Genomic DNA, 26256 nt, shown 5'->3' on the forward strand with positions numbered 1-26256 from the left:
AACGCTTTCCCTCCCTGGACTTCCCCGTGTGTCCCTTCACAGGCTTGTGACCTCCTTTGTGCTCTGGGCTGGGTCCACTCAGCTCTTGAAAACCTCTGTGCTCAGGGGTGACCCCACCTTGCTAGAAAACCCACTCCTAAGCACGACAGGATTTCCTGAGTGTTCTTCGTAACCCTGAGAGGACTTCTCTGGTTTTCCCTATCGCCAGCCTGGACTTCTCCAGGCCCAGATCTGCCTCCGCTCCTCCTGCCAGCTACTGCTGGGAAGATCTTGTCCCCATTCCAGCCATCCCCTCCCCACAGGCACCACGCTGTGCCCCGAAGCCTACTCGGGTCCATGCTGAACCAGTCCTGACCCCACATGCTCCTCCCCTTGGCCAGTGCTCCAGCCCCACCGCATCAGAGCTCTCCCCTGAACTCCTCCAGCTGGTTAACGCCTCTCCTGCCCAGGACCCCAAGGAGGACGCGATGCCCGGACGAGGCCTGATGGCTGCTAAGCAGAGGGGAACGTCCTGCTACCCCAGAGAGGCTCAGAATCAAGGAGATCTCCGAGGGCAAGCCAAGGGCTGCCGTTAGCCTGCTGTGGGGAGAAGCAGGGCAACCCGAGGGCTGGTCGGCTATGCTAGAGTGTAGGAAGGGCAGTGTGAGGACTGGGTCATGCAGCCTCAAAGGCAGGCACGAAGTTTTATGGAATGGACGCCCTGGCTTTATGGGCCTGGACGTGTCTGCCATGGCCACAGTGATCTGATGGGGCACTGGGAAGACACGGCCAGGGCGGCAGTCACTGCTGGGTAACACCGATGCCCGAGAAGAAGACGAGCACTTTATGGGGCAGAGTGGTAATGCCGTTGTGCTAGACACAGACACAGGTGCCAGGGCCAGAGCGCTGCCAGAGCGAGCGCTGCGGGGCAGGACGGCCCATTGTGATGGCTCCGAGCGATGCCCTGTGAGAGCCGTGAGCGACGCATTGTGACTGCGTGGCCCTGGCTGCTCATATGCGGGCGCAGAGTCCCAGCGCACCGGCTAGTGCCCGCACTCCGGCTGAGCGGTTACGTGAGGTCTGGAGTGAGGAGCGAGGTTGGCCTTGGTGCTGGTGTCGTGCCCTGGGAGTTGCTGCAGTAGCTCTCAGTGCCCTTCCCAGAGCCATCAGAGCTTCTTCCACGGCCCTGCGTCGGTCGGGTCGTCGGGAGACCCAGGAGGAGCGCTCAGAGCAGCAGAGGTGAGCGCGCTGGGGACACCTTGTCCTGGGCCCTGGGCCCTGGGCAGCTGGAAGGGTTTCCTCCTTGAGGGAGCTGCACAACTCTTGCAGCCGCCCCCGGCTCGGCCCATGACCATGGCCTCTTGTCTGCCTTTTGCAGCGTGACTCCTGCTGCTGCAGCGCCGGTGAGAGGGAGCGGCTCGGCATCGCCGCTTCTCCCCAGCTCACCTCAGCAGGTGGACAGCATGGCCACGGAGCTGGACGCCCGCTGTCCCATCTGTCTGGACAGCCGGGTGAACCCCAGCTACGTGCTGCCATGCCTCCACCGCTTCTGCTTCGCTTGCATCCAGCGGTGGGCTGAGAGCAAGCCCGAGTGCCCCCTCTGCAAGCGCAGGGTGAGCTCCATCGTGCACTCGGTGCGGGCGGACAACAGCTTCAAGGAGCTCGTCATCCCACCACCTGCGGAGGCACCACTCAGCGCCCAGCAGGCAGACGCAGCTCCTGCCCAGCCAGCTGCCCGACCAGAGGCTGCAGGACCAGTGCCCACAGCCTCTGTGGGCGGCCTCCACCCCTTCGCCTGGGCATCCCTCTTCCGCGTCTACCCTGCTGTGCTCCAGCCCCTGCTGCCCTGGCTGCGCCACGAGCTGGGGCAGCTCCTCGGGGATGACGGCAGGGCAGCCTCAGAAGCGCAGCGCAATGTCATCTCAGGGCTGCGCTTCTTTGGCCTGGACGAGGGGGCCCTCGCCCTGCTGCTCAGGACCTCCCTGGGCAGGCAGACGGCCGGCTTCGTGCAGCGGCTCCTTGCCGCTGCCGTGCAGCGCTGCAGCGGGGAGGCCCGAAACATCCTGGGCCTGGGGGCCTCCCCAGCTGCCGCAGGACAGGAGGGCAGCCCTGCAGCAGTCCCCAGCCAGGCTGCTGCATCGCTGGGGACACCAGCAGCCCGCCCAGAGAGCTCCGGGGGAACCAACGCACAGGAGCTCTCCGGGACCTCAGCCGCTGCCCTCCGGGGGGGACCCAGCCGCCGTCCATCCACCCCGGTTCCTGAGCCTCAAAACCAACGAGCGCCAGCAGAGGAGCCAGAGGAGGCCAGGCCTGGTCCCTCCACTGCTGGCCAGGGTGGGGACCAAAGACGCAGGGGGCCCCGGCGAGCTGCCAAGAGGAGGGCCCCCACTTCCCAGGACTCTGCCCCACCCGCAAAGAGGCCACCCCGCCGGCGACACTAGCACAGTGCCCCAGGAGCTGGCCTAGCTGGGGCTGGGCCAGCGCATGGGGCACTGCCGGCAACCGGGGGGAACAGGAAGGCTCACAGCAGTCTGAGGCTTTCAGGCAAAGCCAATAAAGCCATGAAAACTGCAGAAAATGTCTCCGTATTTGTGACAAGACAGTCGGTGTCTCTGTCCCTACCCTCGCTGCTTTCTCCCCCTTTTCCTCCTGATCTTCCCACCGCTTCCTCGTGTGTCTGCTGGACCCAAAGGCCACTGGCTTCAGACAGGTGGCAGAAGGATACGTCGACGCAGCCCTTCGCAGGGCCAGCTGGGGTGGCGGTGTTGGGGTGATTTTTCCCCACGTACAAGGCACTATTGAGCTGCTCCCCCAGAAAACACATGCTGTCCATTCCCAGGCCTGCACGTCTGCAGCTCCGCTGTGTCCGGCCAAGGCAGGAACCCCAACAAGTTCAACGAGGTGAAGGGCAAAGTCCTGCACCTGAGCAGGAACGGCCCCAGGAAGCAGCACTCGCTGGGAGCTGTCCAGCTGGGGAGAAGGGCTTTGCTGGGAAGGATCTGGGGTCCTGCTGGACACTACCCCTCCCACCGTGCCCCACCATGGCCATGAACACCTTCCATTCATTGAGGAGGCCCGAATCTCCATCCAAGGTGGTCTTGACCACTTCCAGGGAAGGGCAATCCACAGCTTCTCTGAGCAACCCGTTGCAGTGCTTCACCACTCTCTGAGCAAAGAACGTCTGCCTCAAGTCTGATCTAAACCTACCCTCTTGAAGTTGAGAACCGCCACCCTTACTCCTATCACTGCCTTCCCTTGTAAAGAGCTTTCCCCTCCAAAACAAAATAAACAAATTATTGCCAGGAAAGTCACTCGCCTGCTGCGGCCATTTGACTACTACCCGCTACTGGATTTTAAAGGCTGGTAACGGCAACGTAGCAAGGAGAACTCCGAGAGCGATCAAAACGGACTTCTGGTTGTCTGGTTGAAGCATCGGGGGCACAGGTCGTGTTTGCCTCTGTCCTTCCGATGGGAGGGATCCACGTTGACAGGCAGACTCGGCTTGTCAAAATGTGACCTGGAGACTGGTGCCACCGGCAGAACTTGGGGCTTGTTGATCATGGGAAGGTCTACGTGACACCAGACCTGCTGGCACCAGATGGGATGCACCTCTCTCAGAGGGGGGAAAGGAGTTTTGCCCAGGAGGTAGCAGGGCTGATAGATAGGGCTTTAAACCAGAATCAAAGTGGGAAAGGGATGAAACCAGCCGCTACGATGATAAGCTAAGGGATATGTACTAGAATCAGAGGGAATGTGGGCTACTGAGGTTCTTTGGTCTTTGGATGCACCACCAAGTGCTGCATCTAATGAAGCACATTTGAAGTGCTTCTATGCAAACCCATGCAGGATGAGGAATCAAGTGGTTGAGCAAGAAGTCTTGGCCCAGTCCCACAGCTATGACATCGTCGGCATAAGTGGAACCTGGTGGGATGAGTCCTGTGGCTGGTGTGCTGCAACGCAATGGATGGTTACAGGCTCTTCAGGAGGGACAGGCAGGGCAGGCGAGGTGGTCGCGTGGCCCTGTACATGAAGGAGGGACTGGATTGTGTGGAGTCCACTGTTGGCAATGACAAAGTTGAGAGCCTGTGGGTAAGGATTGAGGGACAAACAAATAAAGGGGATGTCGTCGTGGCAGTCTGTTAGAGACCACCTGGCCAGGATGACGACACTGATGAATTAGTCTTTGAGGAGCTAAGAAATACCTCGAGATCAACTGCCCTTGTCCTTATGGGGAACTTCAACTTGCCAGACATCAACTGGGATTACCACATGGTCAGCCCAAGCATGTCCAGCAGGTTCCCAAAGCACCTCGATGATAACTTCTCGCTGCAGGTGCTAAGGGAGGCAAGTAGGAAAGGTGCCCTCCTAGAGCTGTTGCTGGAGAACAGAAAGGGTCTTGTGGGAGCAGTGGCAATTGGTTGCCATCCCGGTCATAGTGAACTTTAAAATTTTTGGTGACAGGAGGAAAACTGCCACCAAAACATCAGCCCTGGATATGGGGAGAGCAGACTAGAGGCTGCTCAGGGAACTAGTTAGCAAGGTGCATCAAGCACGGCATTGCTAGTTGGTTGAGGGAAGTGATTGTCCGTCTACACGCTGCGCTAGTGCGGCCTCAACTCGAGCACTGTGTGCAGTTCGGAGCACCTCAGTACAAAAAGGGTGTGAAACTATTGGAGAGTGTGCAGAGAAGGGCCACTAAGACGGAGAAGAGCCTAGGGGGGAAGACATACGAGGAACAGCTGAGGTCACTAAGCCTGTTCAGCCTGCAGCTTCCAGCAAAACAGGGCGCATCACGCATAACGGTTTCTTGGGAAGACAAACGCCATTACTTCAGATGTCCTGCCCTTCCTTCCTCCTTCTTTACCCCAGCTTTTACTGCTGAGCATGGCAGCATATGGTATGTCACACTCGACAATAAAAAGGGGGGGCTCTCGTGGGGGAGGGGGCTGTTCCTCCTGAACAACCACTACACGTTTTGAGGCCCTGCTTCCCAGGATGTGGCCGAACATCGCTCGTTGATGGGAAGTGGAGAATAAATTTTTCCCTCTCTACGTGCTTCCGCGCAGACTTATTGTTTCTTTTGTTTCTTTTTTTCTCCCCATTCCCTTTCCCTTTAATTAAATCTTTCTCTTCTCAAACCTTGAGTTCTCTGTGTTGTATTTTCTCCCCCTTCCTCTTTGAGGAGAGGGGGAGTGAGAGAGCGGTTGTGGTGGAGCTCAGCTGCCCACCTGAGTAAATCCACCACACTTGTACTGAGGGACACGGAGCTGAACACTGTACTCAAGGTGCAGCCTCACCAGAGCAGAGTACAGGGGGACGATCACTTTCCTGCTCCCGCTGGGCAACGCTTTCCCTCCCTGGACTTCCCCGTGTGTCCCTTCACAGGCTTGTGACCTCCTTTGTGCTCTGGGCTGGGTCCACTCAGCTCTTGAAAACCTCTGTGCTCAGGGGTGACCCCACCTTGCTAGAAAACCCACTCCTAAGCACGACAGGATTTCCTGAGTGTTCTTCGTAACCCTGAGAGGACTTCTCTGGTTTTCCCTATCGCCAGCCTGGACTTCTCCAGGCCCAGATCTGCCTCCGCTCCTCCTGCCAGCTACTGCTGGGAAGATCTTGTCCCCATTCCAGCCATCCCCTCCCCACAGGCACCACGCTGTGCCCCGAAGCCTACTCGGGTCCATGCTGAACCAGTCCTGACCCCACATGCTCCTCCCCTTGGCCAGTGCTCCAGCCCCACCGCATCAGAGCTCTCCCCTGAACTCCTCCAGCTGGTTAACGCCTCTCCTGCCCAGGACCCCAAGGAGGACGCGATGCCCGGACGAGGCCTGATGGCTGCTAAGCAGAGGGGAACGTCCTGCTACCCCAGAGAGGCTCAGAATCAAGGAGATCTCCGAGGGCAAGCCAAGGGCTGCCGTTAGCCTGCTGTGGGGAGAAGCAGGGCAACCCGAGGGCTGGTCGGCTATGCTAGAGTGTAGGAAGGGCAGTGTGAGGACTGGGTCATGCAGCCTCAAAGGCAGGCACGAAGTTTTATGGAATGGACGCCCTGGCTTTATGGGCCTGGACGTGTCTGCCATGGCCACAGTGATCTGATGGGGCACTGGGAAGACACGGCCAGGGCAGCAGTCACTGCTGGGTAACACCGATGCCCGAGAAGAAGACGAGCACTTTATGGGGCAGAGTGGTAATGCCGTTGTGCTAGACACAGACACAGGTGCCAGGGCCAGAGCGCTGCCAGAGCGAGCGCTGCGGGGCAGGACGGCCCATTGTGATGGCTCCGAGCGATGCCCTGTGAGAGCCGTGAGCGACGCATTGTGACTGCGTGGCCCTGGCTGCTCATATGCGGGCGCAGAGTCCCAGCGCACCGGCTAGTGCCCGCACTCCGGCTGAGCGGTTACGTGAGGTCTGGAGTGAGGAGCGAGGTTGGCCTTGGTGCTGGTGTCGTGCCCTGGGAGTTGCTGCAGTAGCTCTCAGTGCCCTTCCCAGAGCCATCAGAGCTTCTTCCACGGCCCTGCGTCGGTCGGGTCGTCGGGAGACCCAGGAGGAGCGCTCAGAGCAGCAGAGGTGAGCGCGCTGGGGACACCTTGTCCTGGGCCCTGGGCCCTGGGCAGCTGGAAGGGTTTCCTCCTTGAGGGAGCTGCACAACTCTTGCAGCCGCCCCCGGCTCGGCCCATGACCATGGCCTCTTGTCTGCCTTTTGCAGCGTGACTCCTGCTGCTGCAGCGCCGGTGAGAGGGAGCGGCTCGGCATCGCCGCTTCTCCCCAGCTCACCTCAGCAGGTGGACAGCATGGCCACGGAGCTGGACGCCCGCTGTCCCATCTGTCTGGACAGCCGGGTGAACCCCAGCTACGTGCTGCCATGCCTCCACCGCTTCTGCTTCGCTTGCATCCAGCGGTGGGCTGAGAGCAAGCCCGAGTGCCCCCTCTGCAAGCGCAGGGTGAGCTCCATCGTGCACTCGGTGCGGGCGGACAACAGCTTCAAGGAGCTCGTCATCCCACCACCTGCGGAGGCACCACTCAGCGCCCAGCAGGCAGACGCAGCTCCTGCCCAGCCAGCTGCCCGACCAGAGGCTGCAGGACCAGTGCCCACAGCCTCTGTGGGCGGCCTCCACCCCTTCGCCTGGGCATCCCTCTTCCGCGTCTACCCTGCTGTGCTCCAGCCCCTGCTGCCCTGGCTGCGCCACGAGCTGGGGCAGCTCCTCGGGGATGACGGCAGGGCAGCCTCAGAAGCGCAGCGCAATGTCATCTCAGGGCTGCGCTTCTTTGGCCTGGACGAGGGGGCCCTCGCCCTGCTGCTCAGGACCTCCCTGGGCAGGCAGACGGCCGGCTTCGTGCAGCGGCTCCTTGCCGCTGCCGTGCAGCGCTGCAGCGGGGAGGCCCGAAACATCCTGGGCCTGGGGGCCTCCCCAGCTGCCGCAGGACAGGAGGGCAGCCCTGCAGCAGTCCCCAGCCAGGCTGCTGCATCGCTGGGGACACCAGCAGCCCGCCCAGAGAGCTCCGGGGGAACCAACGCACAGGAGCTCTCCGGGACCTCAGCCGCTGCCCTCCGGGGGGGACCCAGCCGCCGTCCATCCACCCCGGTTCCTGAGCCTCAAAACCAACGAGCGCCAGCAGAGGAGCCAGAGGAGGCCAGGCCTGGTCCCTCCACTGCTGGCCAGGGTGGGGACCAAAGACGCAGGGGGCCCCGGCGAGCTGCCAAGAGGAGGGCCCCCACTTCCCAGGACTCTGCCCCACCCGCAAAGAGGCCACCCCGCCGGCGACACTAGCACAGTGCCCCAGGAGCTGGCCTAGCTGGGGCTGGGCCAGCGCATGGGGCACTGCCGGCAACGGGGGGGAACAGGAAGGCTCACAGCAGTCTGAGGCTTTCAGGCAAAGCCAATAAAGCCATGAAAACTGCAGAAAATGTCTCCGTATTTGTGACAAGACAGTCGGTGTCTCTGTCCCTACCCTCGCTGCTTTCTCCCCCTTTTCCTCCTGATCTTCCCACCGCTTCCTCGTGTGTCTGCTGGACCCAAAGGCCACTGGCTTCAGACAGGTGGCAGAAGGATACGTCGACGCAGCCCTTCGCAGGGCCAGCTGGGGTGGCGGTGTTGGGGTGATTTTTCCCCACGTACAAGGCACTATTGAGCTGCTCCCCCAGAAAACACATGCTGTCCATTCCCAGGCCTGCACGTCTGCAGCTCCGCTGTGTCCGGCCAAGGCAGGAACCCCAACAAGTTCAACGAGGTGAAGGGCAAAGTCCTGCACCTGAGCAGGAACGGCCCCAGGAAGCAGCACTCGCTGGGAGCTGTCCAGCTGGGGAGAAGGGCTTTGCTGGGAAGGAAAGCACTTGAGGTGCCCAGACACCTCAAGATCCCAATGAAGTCCAGTGCACAACATCCACGTGGCGTAAATTTGTGCGGAGTGCACCATCAGCTCCTCTCATCTAAGGATGGGGAGTGAGAGAGCGGTTGTGGTGTTTAGCTGCCCAGCACGGTAAAACCACCACAGTCCTTTTTGGTGCCCAACGTGGGGCACAAAGGGTTGAGATAACAATAACTTTATCAAAACGCATACAACTAACACACTTACTTGCTAGTAAACATGTTCAGTGTCCTGTTAATAATGGCTTGTTTGATCATATGTCATGCAATCCATGTCATGGTCGCCTTTCTCCTATACATCCGATCCGACAAAGTGCTAAAATCTGTGTTCGTTTTTTTGCATCTGTTTTGCTGCCAAGCACTGGTCTTGAGTTTAATCTGTCATTCAGGCTCTGTGCTGTTACCATTTGGGTCTCCTGGAAACCATCTTTTAGGGAATATTCAGAACTACACTTCCTTCCTTTCCTCATGTTATAAATGAGGACAATCAACACAATCTGAATTTTGTAATATTTATAAAACAATTTTTTCTAAAAGGTATAAAAGCTATAAAAGTTATAAAAGGCAAGTAAACAGCTCTGGGTGTGCAAGGAGTCTACACTCCACCAACACGCACACACAAACATCAAACATTCTAAATATACAGAACATTGCTTTACATACTAAACCCGAGTATGCCTATGCATATGTACAATCAGGAAAGGTAACAAACAATCCTTTCAGTTCCATGACTTAACAGTCTCCATTTTCCATTCCTTTTGAACTATATGTCTCGCTTTAAGTTGTCAAGCAACTCTGTCTTCAGGCCTTATGTATCCCATTCTTCCCGGATCGAAGAAAAGCATATCCATCCCGTTTTCAAGGCCAATAGGCCTGGGTCAAAAGGCACGTCCAGGTCACCAGGGGGTGTAACAGCAAAAGCCTTCCATGGCTGTAGCAGCAGAGAGGCCCATGGCGATGGCGTAGCAGTCGGATCAGTAAAGGAGCCCGCAGCTCCCTCACTATCTGGCAAGCCACACGTTTGTGATTGTGGCTCCACATGGCTCTTTAAGGCCTCAGAGGTTGCTCGCCAGGTGCCGAGCAATCCCACTGCAACCTTGTCATTTTTGTCACTATTGAGCTGCTCCCCCAGAAAACACATGCTGTCCATTTCCAGGCCTGCACGTCTGCAGCTCCGCTGTGTCCGGCCAAGGCAGGAACCCCAACAAGTTCAACGAGGTGAAGGGCAAAGTCCTGCACCTGAGCAGGATATACACATATATACATCTATCCATAAACACATTTCCTACATATTGGATGAGGCATTTTGCGAGCAGCTTGCAAAAGTTACATGATCAGCAGCACTCATTCTTCTGGGGGACTTCAACTTCCCTGGTATATGCTGGAAGGAAAGTACTGCACAGAGGAAGCAGTCCAGGAGGTTTCTAGAGTGCGTGGAAGACAGCTGCCTGACACAGCTGGTTCAAGAGCCTACCCAGGGAGGTATCCCGCTAGGCCTGCTCTTCACTAGCAGAGAAGGACTAGTGGGAGATGTCAAAGCTGTGGGCTGTCTTGGGCGCAGTGACCATGAAATTGTAGAGTTTTCTGTCCTTGGTGTTGTCAGAAGGGTAACTAGCAAAGCTGGTGTCTTGAACTTCTGGAGGGCGAATGTTGACCTATTCAGGTCTCTTGTTTCAGGGGTCCCTTGGGAGTCACTCCTGGAGGGCAAAGGGGGCCAAGAAGACTGGACACTCCCCAGGAAGGAAATTTGAAAGGCACAGGAGCAGGCCATCCCTGTATTCTGTAAGGTGAGCCAGAGGGGAAGAAGACCAGCATGGATGAACCGGGAACTTTTATTGAGACTCCAGGAGAAAAAGAGAGTTGACGTCCCCTGGAAGAAAGGACAGGCTACTTGGGGCGACTACAAAGAAGTTGCTAAGATATGCAGAGAGGAAGTTAGAATGGCAAAAGCCCATCTTGAGCTCAGATTGGCCACTGCAGTAAAAGAGAACACAAAATCCTTTTACAAATATATTAACAGCAAGAGAAGAACCAAGGAGAATTTCCATCCTTTACTTGATGCAACAGGTATCTTGCAGGTATCTATCTATAGATACTTGATGAAGTATCTATAGCTGAGGAATTGGTAACGGCAGAGGTGGAGAAAGCTGATGTACTCAACAACATCTTTGCCTCCGTCTGCACTGGCAGACGGGCTTCCTGAGTGTTTCATTTCCCTCAACCCTTAGATGGAGGCTGGGAGAGTGAAGTCCCACATGCTCCAAGTGAAGAGCAGGTTCAAGACCACCTGATGAATCTAAACAGGTACAGGTCTGTGGGACCCAGTGACCCAGGGTCCTGAGGGAACTGGCTGATGTAGTTGCCAAGCCTCTCTCCATTACAGCTGAAAAGTCCTGGCAGTCCGGCGATGTCCCTGGTGAGTGGAAAAAGGGAAACATCACAACCCTTTTTAGAAAGGGACGAGAAAGTCTGGTTGTTTAGAAAGCAGAGGAACTCCTGCTCAGGCTGGGGAGGGAGAAGACGACGAGATAGCCTACTCCAAAGAGGCTGGGCCACCAGAGGAACAGGAAAACGAACAGGAAAATGTCATAAGGGCATCAAGAACTACCAAGGCCTCCACCAGCATGAGCCTAACTGGGAATGCAAAAGCACCCTAACTGGGGTGCAAAAGCACCCTAGTGTGACTGGCCAGGGTGCCCTGAGCATCCTTGACATAGGCTCTCTCAGGAGAGGGTATTTCAAGGAGCTTTTTTCTTCAGGGAGCCAATCTATGCAGGGGACAGGAGGAGATGTTTTTTCCCACTTGTTCACTATCCCTCTCTCCTTCACCCGCCTCTTGTCCTCCAGGCTAATTACGATAGCTCTTCAGGTCTTTGAATATCCTTGGGATGTTCAGGCCGGCATGTTCTTACTGTTATTTCTCCTGAGTGTGCTCCAGGTATTGTCCAAGGTTAAACAACGACCTAGGAGTGCCACCCAGGGACCTGTTCTGAGGCAGGACAGTTAGGAGTGGCAGGCAGTGTCGGAGGATATGGGCAGGCATCTAGGGCAGTGCTTTGGAAATTCACCTCGAACAGGTGCAAAAACCTAAAGAAATAAAAATAAAAAATGGCAGAATGCTTGGAAAAGGTGTGTCAGCACCCTGGCAACCCCAGAGAGACGCAGATCCCTGCCACGGGCTGGGGCTTGGCACAACACATGTGCGGACTGGCCCTGGGCTGAACCCGTTTTCCAAGCAGCAGGCGGGGTGGTTTTTACACGCGATTTATTTACACGGCAGTGTTTGGGGTGCTTTTTACACACAGTTTATTTATTCCGCACTGTTTGAGGGGGTGGGCACGGCCCGGGGGGCCGCTGGGTGAGATGGCGCCTGCCCGCCGCTGGGGGGCGCGCTGGCCGCGCCGTGAGGCGGAGCCGGCCGCCAGTGCCAGGGCCGGGCAGAGGAGGCCCGCCATTGGCCCGCCCGCCCTCAAGCCCCGCCCCCTCCCCGGTCACGTGCCCCCGCGCTCGGCTTCAGCAGGGCGCGGCCGGCCGGAAGTGGCGGTTGGGGCGGCCGGGCGCGGGCCGTTGCGCGGCCGTTAACGGCCCCCCCAACCCCCTCACCTCACCCCCCTCACCTCACCCCCGCCATGCACCCGCGGCGCCCTGACGGCTTCGACGGGCTGGGCTACCGGGGGGAGCCGGGCCCCGGCGGCAGGGCCTCGGAGCCGGGCCACTGGGTGAGCAGCCCGCCCGACATCCCCGGCAGCCGCAACCTGCACTGGGGCGAGAAGACGCCGCCCTACGGCGCGGGGACGCCGCTGGGCCTCAACGAGGAGCCCGGCCTCGGGGCGGCAGGGCCCGGCGCCGGTAAGGCTCGGCTGGGCTCGGAGTGCCGCTGGGGGCCGTGTGAGGCAGCGCGGCTGTCCCGGCCGGTTTGTTGTCACCTTGAGGGGTTACGGCGTGGCTGGCGGGGGAGGGAGCCGCCTCCGTGCCTGGCGGTGGAGGAGCCGCGCAGCTGGGGGGTGGGGTGGCAGGAGGAAAGCGCGCTCCGGGGGCGCCGCCAGGGAAACGGGGGAAGCCCTCGGATGTGCGGTGGTGTCGCTTTGTGGTGTTCGTATGCGCTGAGAGAAACTTTGTAAGCCTCGGCAGCTGAACGCAGCCTTAATTAAAAGGGTGTTCTGCAGCAACTTACATACACCTGAGCATCAAAGTGTTACGAAGGACTCACTTAGATAAAATAAACACGTATCATGGATGAATCTTTTTTTCCTGTGAGCTTTTTCAGCTCTACACCAAGTCTCCGTACAGCCCTTGAGCTTTCATCACTGAAAGCCCTTAATTGAGTTTTCATCCGTGAAAGCACTACCCAACACACGACCAATCCGAGGTACTCCAGCTCTACCTTTTTCTGGCCTACCTGTTCCTGGAGGCTGTGTTGATTCTACGTTTTAGAGGACTGGTGAGGAGTTGCCCTATCATTGAGTCCAGTCTCTACAAGTGGAGAGTCTTATCATTCTTTGCAGGAGGGCTTTGTGGAGCTCTGCTGAGGTTACTACAATGACCCACATTTACAGTCAGCTTTCACCCAGTAGTTTTAAGGGCTGAATATTAATCCTCCATTGCATCTATGGTACACATACTGCTCTTCTTAAAAACCTGTTCAGGTAATTCCCAAGGTGTAAATATTTGTTAGTTAACAAACAACAGGGAATTGAACCCATTATTCTAGTTACAATTTTAAAGTTTTTCTTGTACCTATTTTTTTTTTGCAAAGGAGTGAAGGTAGACAACTGATTAGAAAACCAAGTCATATGTGTTATGCTACCTTTCCCTAAGTCTATCTCTTTTTATCGTCTTTGATTTTTAAAATATGTTCACCTTAGACATGTGAGTTTGTGCATTGGAGATGTTGCAAATTTGTCATGCGTGCTAATTGTTTCAGTGGTTGGTTGGAGTTAGCTCTTTTAGATATTAAAAGATTCTGTGTTTTACTGTAATCGTTCACTTTGAGTCCTTTTTTTCCTGGAGCTGTCTTAAGACAAGAAAAATCTTATAAAAGAGTGCACAAACTCAAACATGGTCCAAAGTGCAACTATTCCTGGGTGAATAGTGTTTTATGGCTTTTGCTAAGTTGCCATAAATGTTGCTGTTTACTACCTCTACCTTTTGAAGCAAGTACAGTGTAAAACTTTGTTATTGTGTTGTTGTTGTTGTATGTTTTGTTTAATTTTATGTGTTTGTTTTTTTTGATGAACTGCATGGTACTTCCCACCCTTTTTGATTATCAATGCTGTATGTTCTGTTCTCATGTCTTGCAGAGCAGTTGAACAGATTTGCAGGCTTTGGTATTGGACTTGCCAGGTAAGACTTCTGTGTTTAAATTTAAGTGATTATTCTGTAGTAAGGCTGTAGTTGTCTTTATAATCCCTACAAGTTTTTTTTATTTTTATGCCAGTAGACTTATGCAGCTGAAGTGCCTGTAGAAACCTTTCATTTAAAATCCGTTTAGGTTTCTGTTTTTTCTTTAACTGAAATGTTTCTCAAAGTTGCTCAAGGAACAGTGAATGTAAGGAACTCTTGTTCACAGCAATCTGAAAATCATACAAGAAAACTGTTCGCACCCTTGTCACGTTTTGTTCGTATACTTAGATAATGTGAATGTTTCCCAAGAACAAGATAATGCCCTTAAGTGTAAGTAATATCAATGTATCTTGGGTTAGTGATACTTATCTAGCCAAGTAGTCTAATATCCATTTTATTCATTGTTACGGTGATACTGATTACTGGTAGTATTTTTGAAAGTGGTGGTTTCCAATGTGCACAATTCCCTGAGCAGTTGAGGTTCCTATTGTATACTTCTGTTCAAAGAGAAAGACCTCTTACTTGGCCTCTGGCCTGTCCTGCTTCCTACCCTATTGCTGTCAACCTTGATGACTCTAAGAACTTGTTTTAGTGGATTTAAATCATATAAAAATAAAGACGGGGAAAAGAGCTGGATGATTTTTTGCTGTTTTGTGAAGCAGGTTAATTGAGCTGGGAGCTGACTCTGCAATAGCCAGCTAGTCACCTGGAAGTAGTGCCAGCAGTGGTTCAGAGAGGGAAGAGATAAAGAAGGGGGAGTAGGAATGTCCGTTTCTGGGAAGTAATGAGTTCCCATCTCATGAAACTTTCTGTCTGTTCTCCCACTTCTTCCCTTACAGTGGTTCAGCTTGCACATGGATCAGACTTTTTGTTATGGTAATATTGAAGAGGTTGGAAATTAGGCCAGACATGTTGAGAGTTGTTTATTTCCAAACTTATCAAGCTAGTGAACTCAGGTGTGAGCAGTAAAGAGTGAAGCCATAGGGCAGGAACATGCTGATCTTTTTCACAGGGATGTTAGCATGGCTCAGTTGGCCTTCAAAACATTTAGCATAAATTAATCAAGCATGGGAATTGTTTTCAACATCCTGAGTACTGTGTCTTTTAGGACTATAAAGCAGGCATGTGGTTTTGGTAAAGAGTTGATCAACATTATATCACCACTGAGATCACTTCTACCAGCTTATGCATTTGCATCAGGCCAGGTTTTTTTTGCATTGATTTGCATCAGACCTGCCGTGGCATGGTTTAAGCCAGAAATCTCATAGAAAACACCCAAAAGAAAAGGTTAGTTTTTGCAAGGTTGCTTTTGCAAGGTTGGCTACCAGAAGAGCTAAATAGATAGCAAATGGAGTATGAGGAAAGCTTTACCTGTTTTGTTAGCAGCAAACTGCTGATTAGCTCAATAGTTTATGAAACTGCAGGATTAGTGCTTTATTGTGTAATTTAATACTTGGTTATCCAGAGTCCCTCCCACCTGCCTCAGATGATCCAGTAAGTTGGTGGTCAGAGCTGTTGCCTGGAATGCTCAGGTAAAGGCTTGAGGTCTTAATTTTCTGACCAGTAGCCCAGGTTGGAACCACAAGCATAGAAGTGTTCTGACCCCAATCAGATACTTTTGAGAATCAATTAAGGGTTTCTCTATGTGATTGTGACCAGAAATCCTATTTTAGAACTAAGAAACTTTTTTCCTGTGGAAGCTTGGTTGAATACTGTTTCTGGAACTAGGGGGAAAGGTGTTGGGGCAGTAGCATTTTCTGATGAGAAAGGTGTAACTGAAATTCAAAAGTAGCTGTTGGTACCAATCTGCTTGCCTTGCTAAAGACGGTCATGACTAATCCTGTGGTGTACAGAATTAACATAAAACTGAAAACTAATTTTTCCAATGTCCTGCCTCTGCCTGTTCTTGTCCCCTCATATTTTACACAGGGAAGGCTTAAGAATTTTGGTGCATTGTTTTGTCTATGATAAATACATACATATATGCATATATTCACTATGAGAAAGGCCATATATGTGTTGTGTATTTTTGTATTTGTTCCTGTGTAGTATTGGTATATTTTGAGGTAGCCCTCCAAAATGCCTCATTAATTCACTGAGTAATGTATAATTTTTTCAAGTACTAATGTAATGTTCTTGGAGAACAATAACAAGCCTTTTCTAAAAGATTTACAGTCATTTCCAATACTTTAAATACACTTTTCTTTTAAAGCTTATTTACAGAAAATGTGTTGGCACATCCTTGCATTGTTCTACGTCGTCAGTGTCAGGTATATCTTTTATATTATTTCTTCCAGTCCAATCTTTTGTGTACTATGATATTTTTGTCATCATATTCTGTAAAATATAAGAATGCTTTGTAATATTAAGGAGATGCTGCAGCATTGTCATGTTTCTGTTTGTAGTGTACACGTTTTCTGTTCTGAAACTTAACTTGAGCATTCTTTTTTTGTTTGGATAATGACAAACAAATTACAGCAAATGAGTTCTTCATCTCTGAAACAACTTTCAGATCCCCTTCACTAGCAGGATGTTTTGTTTCAAATATTTTCTGTTTTGTGCTTTCTTTTGTTTACATTTTCAGCATACAAGCATTTGAAAGGTCTGCCTGTTTCCCTAAATTTCATTGAGAATTTATTCCTATGCTGGTCACTTTGACCTTTACAAAAGCAAAGTGCTTTTTTCTTTAGAGTTGTAACTTGTGTGTTTATAAAGCTGCTCTCTTTATATTTTTAACAGGTTAATTATCATGCTCGGAATTATCATCTCACTCCATTTACAATTGTCAATATTATGTACAGCATCAATAAGACACAGGTCAGTGTGTGGTGCAAGTCTGTGTCTGAGCAGGGAAAGTTTGTTTAACATGTTTGTATACTGACATCTGTAGCTCTATACAGTGGGTGGATAAACAGGTGGCAATTGTAAGGGAATATTATATTTATAGTTGCAGAAATGTTGCAAAAAGGTAATTGTAACCTTTTCTTATGAAAATTTTTACTTGGTGGGAAGGGTGCATAGATGATAGTAAATAAGAGGGTCCCTCAAATTAGTTGTTTTTCAGTTAGGAATCTAAAAAAAACATTAATTTTTACATAAAGAGATGTTAAATGACTACTTCTGAAGACAGTATTGTATGATTTTACAGTTCTGCATAGTGTTGGGGAATGGAGTGGAGTGAAAGTTTTGATACTCAGATCAGTGAACATTGGGAAAAGACTTTATGGATTCCTTATGAGAGTGTTTTAACATCTCCAGTTAATTTTGTTCATTGGAAATAGTGTTAAATTTATGGCATAGGGTAAGATAGGTGTCTCCAAGACACCTGTTGTTGACAACTGAAGTTATCTATTAACACAAGTTTCTTCAGAGTTGAAAGTTAGTTGTCCCCTGGGTTTGATGATGCTGAAGTTTAACATTAGAGTTGTACCTCTGTGCAGCTTGGATTTGCTGAAAATATAAAAATTAGTAAGATGGTGAGAAGACTGAGTATTACATTGCATATAACTACATATTTCTAAACACAGGGTCCAAGAGCTCTTTGGAAAGGAATGGGCAGCACATTCATTGTTCAGGGAATAACCCTGGGAACAGAAGGCATCGTCAGTGAATTTACTCCGTTGCCAAGGTATTGCTTTTTTTTTTTTTTTTACTGCTGCTAACAGAATGATCATCAATTGTTGACTTATATTCAAACAGTTAGAAATACAAGGTTGTTTGAAATTTTTCAGTTTATTAGAGCAATCAGATATTAAATAGATGGTTTTAGCATTATGGGGTTGTCTTGGAAAAGACAGCCTTTTAATTAAGCAGTGACAGACGTTCTGGAAGCCATATTTACCTACTGGTCTGACTACAGAAGCAACACTCCAAATTGCTCTTCAGTATAATTCCATTGTCACACGATTCACGAGTTTTTTGTTTTCATTTTGTGGTATGAGCAAATACAATGTATAAAGTAAAAAGTCCTAGTTTCATTAATCAAAACACAGAAAATGTGCATAGCTAATGACCTGTCGCTGACTGCTTGCTTTGTGGTAGGTGAGAAAATAGAGTAGCCAGCACTAATAAATTAAAAGAGGTGCTAAGTAAGAGTTCATGCGGCTGTCAGCACTGTTTTTAATTCTCCTTTCCCAACAGCTGTATCTATGTTGTTATCAGAATACTGAACAAAGGGAATACAACTGAAAAACAAGTGACTTTATTTAAAGAGATTCACCACTCTGCCTGTGTCCATCCTAGGCTGTAGTACAGATGTTTAGTATTTTATTTTGATTTGAAACTCTTCCTGTTTTGAATCACAATTCAAAGTTATGCTAAAACAGTGATGTCTTTCTTCCTTAAGATGTGTGCTAAAGCCTTTTTGTCTGTAAGCTTTTCATCAGTGTTGTTTTGTAATGGTCCAGAGCTGAACAGTAAGGGCTGACAACTGTGCATGTCAGCATGTAATAGCATGCTGTCTGTTTTGTTACAGACACTTCCAGAGTATGCAGCGTGTGTGAGAGATGCTATTGTATAAAGTCACTAAAAATTTAGTGAAACGCAGAGAGACTTTGAGATAATCAAAAGTTAGTAAAAGATAGCACCTTCCTAGGTGTTACCCCCATGCTTGTATGACCACAGTATGTAAGCAGTCACGACCAGATTGGGGAAGGGATCTGGTTAAAATGGTTGTCTTGTTACATGCATCACCCCGTGCAGTTTTCTAATGGATGCTTTTTAAGTGGTAGCATGCATCATTTGGCTGTCACAGGGAGGTGGAGGTTATTCCTTATAACAGAAGTGCCACTGTAGGTGTTCTTAAAAGTTTTGTTTAACTGAGCTCCAAAGGACACAAACTGAAATGTTGATTCTAATTCCATATCGTGGTATTACAAAAAACATCCCTCTGTTAGGAAAGGGGCCTGGAAATGTACTTTATCATTTCTGTGGCAAGTTGAATGTTGCTCTGTAGTAAACAAACTAATTCTATGTTTGTTCCTCCACTTCAGGTACTGTTCTGTCTGGTAGATTGGCATGTTAGGCTTTCACACATTTGTTTGGCTGCGTTTGTTTTCTAAGTTCAGTGGCTCATTAGATACGATCAAAGTGTCTGTAGGACCTAATAATCTTCACTTCCTCATAAGGAGGAGGTGAAATTCTATGTATTTAAGATGTTGATACCTCCTAGTTATCAACAGGTCTTCAAAGAATGAAGCTTTTTCTTGAATTAAAGTAATTGTAACCACAAGCAATGTACAAATGTGGTTTCTGGACAAGAACTTAAACTGAATACATTAGAGCTTATTTAAAAAAAAAAGTCAAATATGTCCAATCAATATTTCAGGTAGAAATATCTTTACATTATATGTATTTACTAAATGTATGGCTGTTGAATATGTATGAAAATGTTGAAAATATATGGCCTTGAGCTAGTGTGGGGTTCTAGTCAAGTGTACTTGAGTAAAGAACGTAACCAAACCAGAACATGGTAAAAAACTTTTGGTAAAGGAAAACTATGGAGATATTAAAACTTCAAATATTGCCTGAAAATGGCTTTAAGAGGTAGTATGCTACGACGCAAAATAAATACCGAACACTAAGATGGTAGATGTGAGAGCTACAGACAGCTTACTAATAATCTAAAACTTTTTTAATTAAAATATCTAGCAGGCCTGAATAAACTTTAAAAGTTGAGCATGATTCACTAAATGTGCATAGGTGACTGCAGGATTTCCCATTGTGGAAAGACACATCTGTAGAGTAATAATAGAACACCAATATGAAAACTGGATGTTGATGTCTCTGAAAGAAATCCATGAGTAATTGTTCTTATCCATAGTACAGTAAATACTGCTTTTCTTTTTAGAGAGCTCTCACATAAATGGAACCTCAAACAGATAGGTGGACACCTTCTGCTCAAAGGGTAAGTATAGCTGTAGTTATTACCTTTTTTTTGGCTAAACAATAGTAAGAAAGCTATTAAATGTATGGCAGTACAATCTGCAGATCTGTTACTTGACAGGGTACTAAGGGAAGTTCTAAAATTCTGGTGGTTTTTTTTTTTTTTTTTGAACCATGTTGATTGTGTGTGCCAGTTTGACGCTCTTTCTCTTACTGGATTCTCCTCTATCTGTATGGACCCAGACTAATTTAAAATTCAAATTCTGCTAATAACTGAATTCTGATATCTGAGAGCCTTTTAATTGATCTGTTGCATGAGAATAGAATTTGACAGAACTTCAGAACATCTTGGCATTTTGTGCTCTAATAATTGAGTTACGGTTTGTTATAGCTTTCCCTCAGGCATGACTAGGTAGATAACTGAATCTGCTTTCAGATGCAGAGTTGGATAAAACTATAATATTGTCATGAACATAATTCTCATTTTTCTTAATTTCTGCAGGTTAACACATGTGATAGCAATGCCTTTTTATTCTGCAAGCCTGATTGAAACTGTGCAGGTAATTTACAAATATATACAGCATTTCAAAAGATCCTGTTATTATTTTTATGAAATAGATTATGTGGAGAACTGAGGCTTTGGATTTTGGTTGTAGTAGTTGCATCTGTTTTACTCAAGACTGTGTGACCTACTAACTCTGATTAAAAAAAATGTACTGTGATAGGTATATTGATTGTACTGTCTTAAGTGGAAGCTTAGAATTAGAAAGCACACATAATACAAACAGTTGGAATATATTGTGTGTGAAATAAGAACAGGTTACGTCTATACATTCTAGAAGAGATCATAGAGAAGTCATTAAGAAGGTATTAAAAGGCTTGCTAGGTAGGTTATTAGCATGGCCACTCCCCTGTAACAATTAAAAAGCTGTTCTGGTAATACAGCTTTGTTTTGTCAAAGTACTGAACTCCACTATTTCAGACTTGCTTTCATCCAGTCAGCTTTTGCTTTTAAACTTTCACCTAAGTTTTTCCTTAGCCATCAAAATAAACTTCAGGAAAATCTGGATGTGTTATCTAGGATACTTGCTCTGTAACAGTACGGAGTAACCCATAGCACTGTATTGCAGATTGTCATTCAGAGAGTTGTTGCATCTCTTTGGGGAGAGAAAGACAGGCTTACACATAGGCCAACGTAATTCTCCCAGCTATATCCATAAAATGAATTGCTCTTAATTATGAAAGCATCTTTGTGCTGCTAGTGGCACTCTTACTTGAGCTTTCATGTGGAAGGTGATGCAGGATAGTCACTCATGTAATTCAGTCTCCATACTAATCACTTTCATTCAGGCAAGTTGTAAGTACAGTCAAGACCGATTTAGACCCAGCTTCTGAAATCTGCAGTTGGACTACTGGTGTGTCTATGAAATAGTATGTTTTCTGTGGAGAAAAGGTGAAAAAAGTCTGACTTAGTTCCAGAATGTAGTATAGAAGTACAGACTGTTAATGGATCCTAATATATGGATCTTAATATATGGATATGTAATTCTATGTAGAGGATCCAAATTTCTTAGAAGGCACTAAGAAGGCTGTATGATCTGGCAACATTTTGTACTAACAGGATAGGTAAGATTGATGGTGCCTCCATGGGGAGGATGGAGGCACCATAGTTAGACTCCAAACAAGCCCACATTCTCTAAAGTTATTTCATATAGTTATTTCATATTTAAGAAACATCCTTCCTCTCTCTTGCTGAATTGTTTTGAAAACAATATTCCGGAGATCTAGCCTGAGTGGATCTTTGAAAGTTTGTGGAAGCCATAGGGAGATTTAACTGGTCTCCTACTGAGATGATCACTTGGGAAGCTCTTGCATCTTAAGAGCTTGACACTGAGCAAATCATAATCCTGGAACTTGAAACAGTGATGGAACAATGTTCCTGTTTCTTGAGTTCTACTGAGCCATGGATGTTTGGCTCAGTACATTCTACTGAGTATATGGATGTACTGAGGATGTTTTGTTCAGGTGCTGCTTGTGGTTTTGAACAAGAGAATGTTAGTTGTGTTGTTGGATGTGGTAATTTTAACAAGTGGTAGACCAGACATGATTTAGAATCTGTCTTCTGGTTACAAGATACAAATTATTTTATTTTTTTTTCGCTAGGAAGCAATGCTTAACTAGAAAATGATCAAAAAGCCAAAACAGCATCTCCCCCAACCTTTTAAACAAGTGATCATCTCTGTAAAGATCTCTGTAAAGCATCGTTTATGAAAGTAATCCTAGTGAGATCTGATGGGATTTTAGGCTTAGTGGGTTCAGTTGTAAGTATTTTATTGAATAGATGTATCTGTGCTGCATGAAATGTAGCCTGCTGTTCCTGGAGGCATAATCATTAATTTCCTTGACAGAAACACAGAAAAAGTAGTCTAAGTTAGCATCTGTCCATAATATATTCTGTATTCATCACTCTAGAGAGGCAACTTGCCTTAACAGGTTTACGTTATACTTCTGTGCTTGCAAGAGGACAATTTTGAATTACAGACTATGAAAGTTAAAGATCGTGGGATTTGTTACTAATAGTTTCATGTTAACTTTGATTGTCTTAACTCTGATAAACCCTACCATTTCTATAATTAATAGATACACTTCTCCAAGTAAATTTTATCAAAATAGATAACGGTAAAAGTTTGTAGTCGTCATATCATGGCTTATGTCTTTTACATTTCAAACCACATGGTGGCGTATTTGACAAAATCAAGCACAGTTTTTAAGTGCAGTGATAGTGATATGAGGGACAAGAGAACTAAGTAGGAGTTATAATGTATTACTTGTATTTAAAGACTGTATGAACAAAATATTCTGAGGTATTTGAACTAGCTTCTCTTTTTGGCAGATAGATCACAAATGCCATCCATCTTTCCCCAGAATACTTAGGAGCATTCTAGTTTTGTACTGGCGTGTGATCAAGACATAGCCAGCATGGACTTCGTACTTGAGGCGAACTCCAAGATCTTGAATTTTGGATGTAACAGTAATGATAAAACACCAAATCTGTATAAGCATTAGGAGGGGAAACAACATATTTTGGCTTAATCCTGCAAGCATAGGTGGAATATAATAATAAAATAATTAGTAAGCAAATTCTGTATTATTTGAACAAAATTATTTTCTGAGAGGTAGCATATGGAGAGTGCTATTTTAGACTCCAAAAGTAAAATGGAAATATCAGTAGTTGAATTTATTAAATTCCGAGTAAAAATGATCTTTCAAGTCAACTTAGTTGAGGTTTAGTTGAGGAAGTCTTTGTTACGCAAACGCACGTTCAAAGACTAGAGTTAAAAACCTTAAACCAAGGATTTTTAACTTAGGTAAATGCTTCCTGGGATTTGAGTTCAGAGTTAGATGTTTTCATTGATCATTGTTGTGCAGAGTGATACTCTCAGTGGTAAGCTGAAAGTTGTATTTCTTTGCTAATAACACAAATGGAATGTAGATGAAAAGAAAGCTCTTTCAGGTGGGATCATTTTTTTAAAGCACATTTACCAGATTGTGATTAAGAATGCTACATACCAAAAACATTAAAGCAGGGAATTTATAATATCAGTAAAGATGTGTAGACATAGTAGTATGCAAATATATAAATATCATAAGGTAAAATTCAGCAGTGGTAATGTCAGCATGGTTTGGAAATGGGCAGCACAAGTTGTAACTAATCCTTTTTACTTGTAGAGTGAAATCATTCGAGACAATCCTGGTATTCTGGACTGTGTGAAAGAAGGAATTGGCAGAGTTGTAGGCTTGGGAGTACCCCACAGCAAGCGTCTCCTTCCTCTAATGGTCTTGATTTTTCCAACTGCCGTACATGGAGTTCTTCACTATGTCATCAGTTCCATCGTCCAGAAGCTTGTTTTGTTTGTTCTGAAAAGGGATAATTCCCACAACCTTCCAACAGAGAGCTCTACTTCTGTGCAGAGCATGCTGGATGCATACTTTCCTGAACTTATTGCTAGCTTTGCTGCTAGCCTTTGTGCTGATGTCATGCTTTACCCGCTGGAGACAGTTTTACATCGCCTTCATATTCAAGGGACACGCACAATAATTGACAATACAGACCTTGGCTATGAAGTGCTTCCGATCAATACTCAGTATGAGGGGATGAGAGACTGCATAAATACTATAAAACGTGAAGAAGGAATGCTAGGTTTTTATAAAGGATTTGGAGCTGTTATAGTACAGTATACCTTGCATGTGGCTGTTCTACAGCTCACCAAAATTATCTACTCAACACTGCTTCAAAACGTTTCTTAATCTGTTCAGGTGTGGATTTAGCACAGTGGACATAATTGAGTTATTTACTAACCTAATTATTGTTAAAATGGCATAGAAAATAAAGCCTGAAGAATCCACTCCGTGGATTCTTGTAGATCTTGTTTTAAAACTGGAAATTTAGATGAATGCCATTCAAAAAGTACTGTTTAAATTTAAAATGATAAACAGGAATATAATATACAGTCATACAAAAGGGGATAATTTCAAATATAGTTGGAATGAGGATTTACCTTTCCTCTTACCAATTAACTGACTTATAGAATGGATATGACTTCTTGATCTTTGGTCTATAAACATCAGATCTGATATTTAATTCGGACTGCTAGACAGTTTAAAGGAATTTATTTCATAAGTTGTAGGTACCTGGAAATGTGAGACTGGGTTTATTGGTCTTTTAAGTGTTTTCAGCTTCACTGTTAATGGACCTGTGAGCAAAACAGAAACTGTAGAAGTAACTTAAGTAGACATAAATCACATAATTTAGAAGTATATAATCTTACTTTGCTGCAGTGTGGCAGAAGATGAATCTTTTGCTTTATACAAAATAAAAACTTTTTTGGGGATAAAGTTGCACAGAATGTAAAAATGTGGCTGTCTCTCAGTCTGTTCACAAGGCTTACAGTAACTAAAGTGTGTGAATAAAGAAAATTAGAAGCTATTGTGTGCATGTGTAAGTGCCATTCTTAGACCACTTTCTACTCATAACTTCAGTTCATTTTTACTCCATCTAAGAGTAGAATAATCTTGCAACTATACTTAGTACCAATGTTCGAAGTGTAGTGAAAGGAAAATCATCAGTTGGCCATTTCTGAAGTTTCTCTTATGCTAGATTGGAGGGATATGTATGAAATTACCTACTTAAGATTTAGCACTCATGTTCTTTGCTTAAAGTCTCTGATGAATTAGATATTTTGTGAAGCAGAATTCAGTCTGTTCATGTGCAAGCAACTACTGAAATGTAACATTTTTGCACTCTTCACCTAGTAAAAAAAAAAAAAATCAGTCTGAAAATGAGTTTTGATCATTCTAAATAACTTATTTGTTGGTTTCGTAAGTGAATATAATGAAAAGTGTTGCAGGGGGGTGTGATTTTAGCAAATAAAGCAGGCATGTGGAGAGTCACTTCTAAATTATATGAGAGGCTGTTGCCTTCTTCACACTTCCCTGTAGTAAGTCTTTATCTTCAAATACTGTAAATTGATGTGCATTTAATCTTTAAACGTTGTATAGTAGCTACCATTTATGGAAAGAAGTAATGGCAAAACGGTGAAAGTGTTGCTGTTCATAAGCTCTGACTTGAAATCATGTGCAAGTCTGCTTTACTATTAAAGTAACTTTCATGTTCTTTTTAAATACATGAGCATTGAAATTGAAAGTGTAGTGATCTTGGGAACTTGTTTTGAAATATTGCTAATGGAAAATTTAGTGTATAGAATGCAAGCAATCAAATAAAGTGAGAATCCATTGTAAAAATTTTGAAGTAATTCACTGAAGAGGCACCCAAAGGAAACCTGGTTTGTATGTTATGCTTACCTGGTATGTATGTATGTTTGTATATACTTCATAATGGCTTTTTCAAATTCTTCAACCTTCCTAAGTGCAAGACCATGTTGAATTAAAACTACGTGCAAGAACGTGGATAAAATACTTGTTTCTTTTTTTTTTTTTAACTTTTCAAAAGTTTCTGTAAGTATGAAGAATGAGCCATATCTGAGAATCATCCAGTTTGGAAAGGATTTTGGCAGGTCATCTACTTCAAATTCCTCCTCTAAGTAAGGACGTCATTGACTTCAGACTAGATTGTGCAGGCCCTTCTCCGTTTTTTAATTCTGCCTTTTAATACATAAAAACAGCCTTTTTGAAGTTAAATTAAACTGATGCCAACTAGAGTTGCATTGAAGAAGTAACTAGGTACATGTTGGAGACCAACAATTCAGATGTTTCTGTGAAATGGGGCAATAATATTTTTCTAGGAAAAAAAATCTAGGGAAGGCATTTTGTCGTATGAAATGGAGGGCATGCTGTTATGTGTTCTACAAGAGGGAAGATAGCAAGTTCTCAGAACATTACTGTATATCTAATATATACTATTATATCAAACACTTAGGCTTTCATTGCCAAGAGTTTACAGCTCTAGTTCACATTGTCAGGCTGAGATCTGTAAGCAGGGTGAGAAAGAGTGCTGTCAACTTTCTGCAGCTGTACTGTGGTGGCAAAGCAATTTGCTTTAGGCTATTATTTTTGGTCTTCTTCCCATCAATTAGAATTAACATATTTTGATCCTTCATGTGTATGTGCTTTAGATTCCAAAAAACCTAATTCATTATGTTGTCAAAGTTGCAATTCTTCCTGTGCTAAAAAG

The 26256-nt window shown here is 46.6% G+C and overlaps 3 protein-coding genes across 3 annotated transcripts; all 3 read left to right on the forward strand.

The window, feature by feature from the left end:
* Nucleotides 1–995: 995 nt before the first annotated feature.
* LOC140000780 (uncharacterized) lies at nucleotides 996–2920 on the forward strand. Its single transcript, XM_072031540.1, has 2 exons — nucleotides 996–1218; nucleotides 1358–2920. Exon 2 carries the CDS (start codon nucleotides 1443–1445, stop codon nucleotides 2418–2420), a length of 978 nt encoding a protein of 325 aa, XP_071887641.1. The 5' UTR covers nucleotides 996–1218; nucleotides 1358–1442; the 3' UTR covers nucleotides 2421–2920.
* Nucleotides 2921–5878: 2958 nt separating this feature from the next.
* On the forward strand, nucleotides 5879–7779 carry LOC140000791 (uncharacterized). Its single transcript, XM_072031565.1, has 2 exons — nucleotides 5879–6540; nucleotides 6680–7779. The coding sequence occupies exons 1-2, from the start codon at nucleotides 6317–6319 to the stop codon at nucleotides 7740–7742; spliced, it is 1287 nt and encodes a 428-aa protein (XP_071887666.1). The 5' UTR covers nucleotides 5879–6316; the 3' UTR covers nucleotides 7743–7779.
* A 4099-nt stretch (nucleotides 7780–11878) lies between these two features.
* Nucleotides 11879–25539, forward strand: SLC25A46 (solute carrier family 25 member 46). The gene is made up of 8 exons (XM_027446469.3): nucleotides 11879–12188; nucleotides 13640–13682; nucleotides 15895–15952; nucleotides 16422–16499; nucleotides 17210–17310; nucleotides 19531–19587; nucleotides 20068–20125; nucleotides 23295–25539. Exons 1-8 carry the CDS (start codon nucleotides 11969–11971, stop codon nucleotides 23871–23873), a joined length of 1194 nt encoding a protein of 397 aa, XP_027302270.1. The 5' UTR covers nucleotides 11879–11968; the 3' UTR covers nucleotides 23874–25539.
* The last annotated feature ends 717 nt before the right edge of the window (nucleotides 25540–26256 follow it).

The sequence above is a fragment of the Anas platyrhynchos genome, chromosome Z, assembly GCF_047663525.1.
Source record: "Anas platyrhynchos isolate ZD024472 breed Pekin duck chromosome Z, IASCAAS_PekinDuck_T2T, whole genome shotgun sequence".
In the NCBI taxonomy this organism is placed as follows: Eukaryota; Metazoa; Chordata; class Aves; order Anseriformes; family Anatidae; genus Anas; species Anas platyrhynchos.

What these genes read in the sequence shown, in the direction of transcription:
- LOC140000780 (XM_072031540.1), top strand. Translation starts at nt 1,443, where the DNA reads ATGGCCACGGAGCTGGACGCCCGCTGTCCCATCTGTCTGGACAGCCGG.
- LOC140000791 (XM_072031565.1), top strand. Translation starts at nt 6,317, where the DNA reads ATGCGGGCGCAGAGTCCCAGCGCACCGGCTAGTGCCCGCACTCCGGCT. An exon ending in GAGCGCTCAGAGCAGCAGAG is followed by an intron (nt 6,541 to 6,679) that starts GTGAGCGCGCTG and finishes TGCCTTTTGCAG; the next exon opens with CGTGACTCCTGCTGCTGCAG.
- SLC25A46 (XM_027446469.3), top strand. Translation starts at nt 11,969, where the DNA reads ATGCACCCGCGGCGCCCTGACGGCTTCGACGGGCTGGGCTACCGGGGG. An exon ending in GGCGGCAGGGCCCGGCGCCG is followed by an intron (nt 12,189 to 13,639) that starts GTAAGGCTCGGC and finishes CATGTCTTGCAG; the next exon opens with AGCAGTTGAACAGATTTGCA. An exon ending in TTCTACGTCGTCAGTGTCAG is followed by an intron (nt 15,953 to 16,421) that starts GTATATCTTTTA and finishes TATTTTTAACAG; the next exon opens with GTTAATTATCATGCTCGGAA.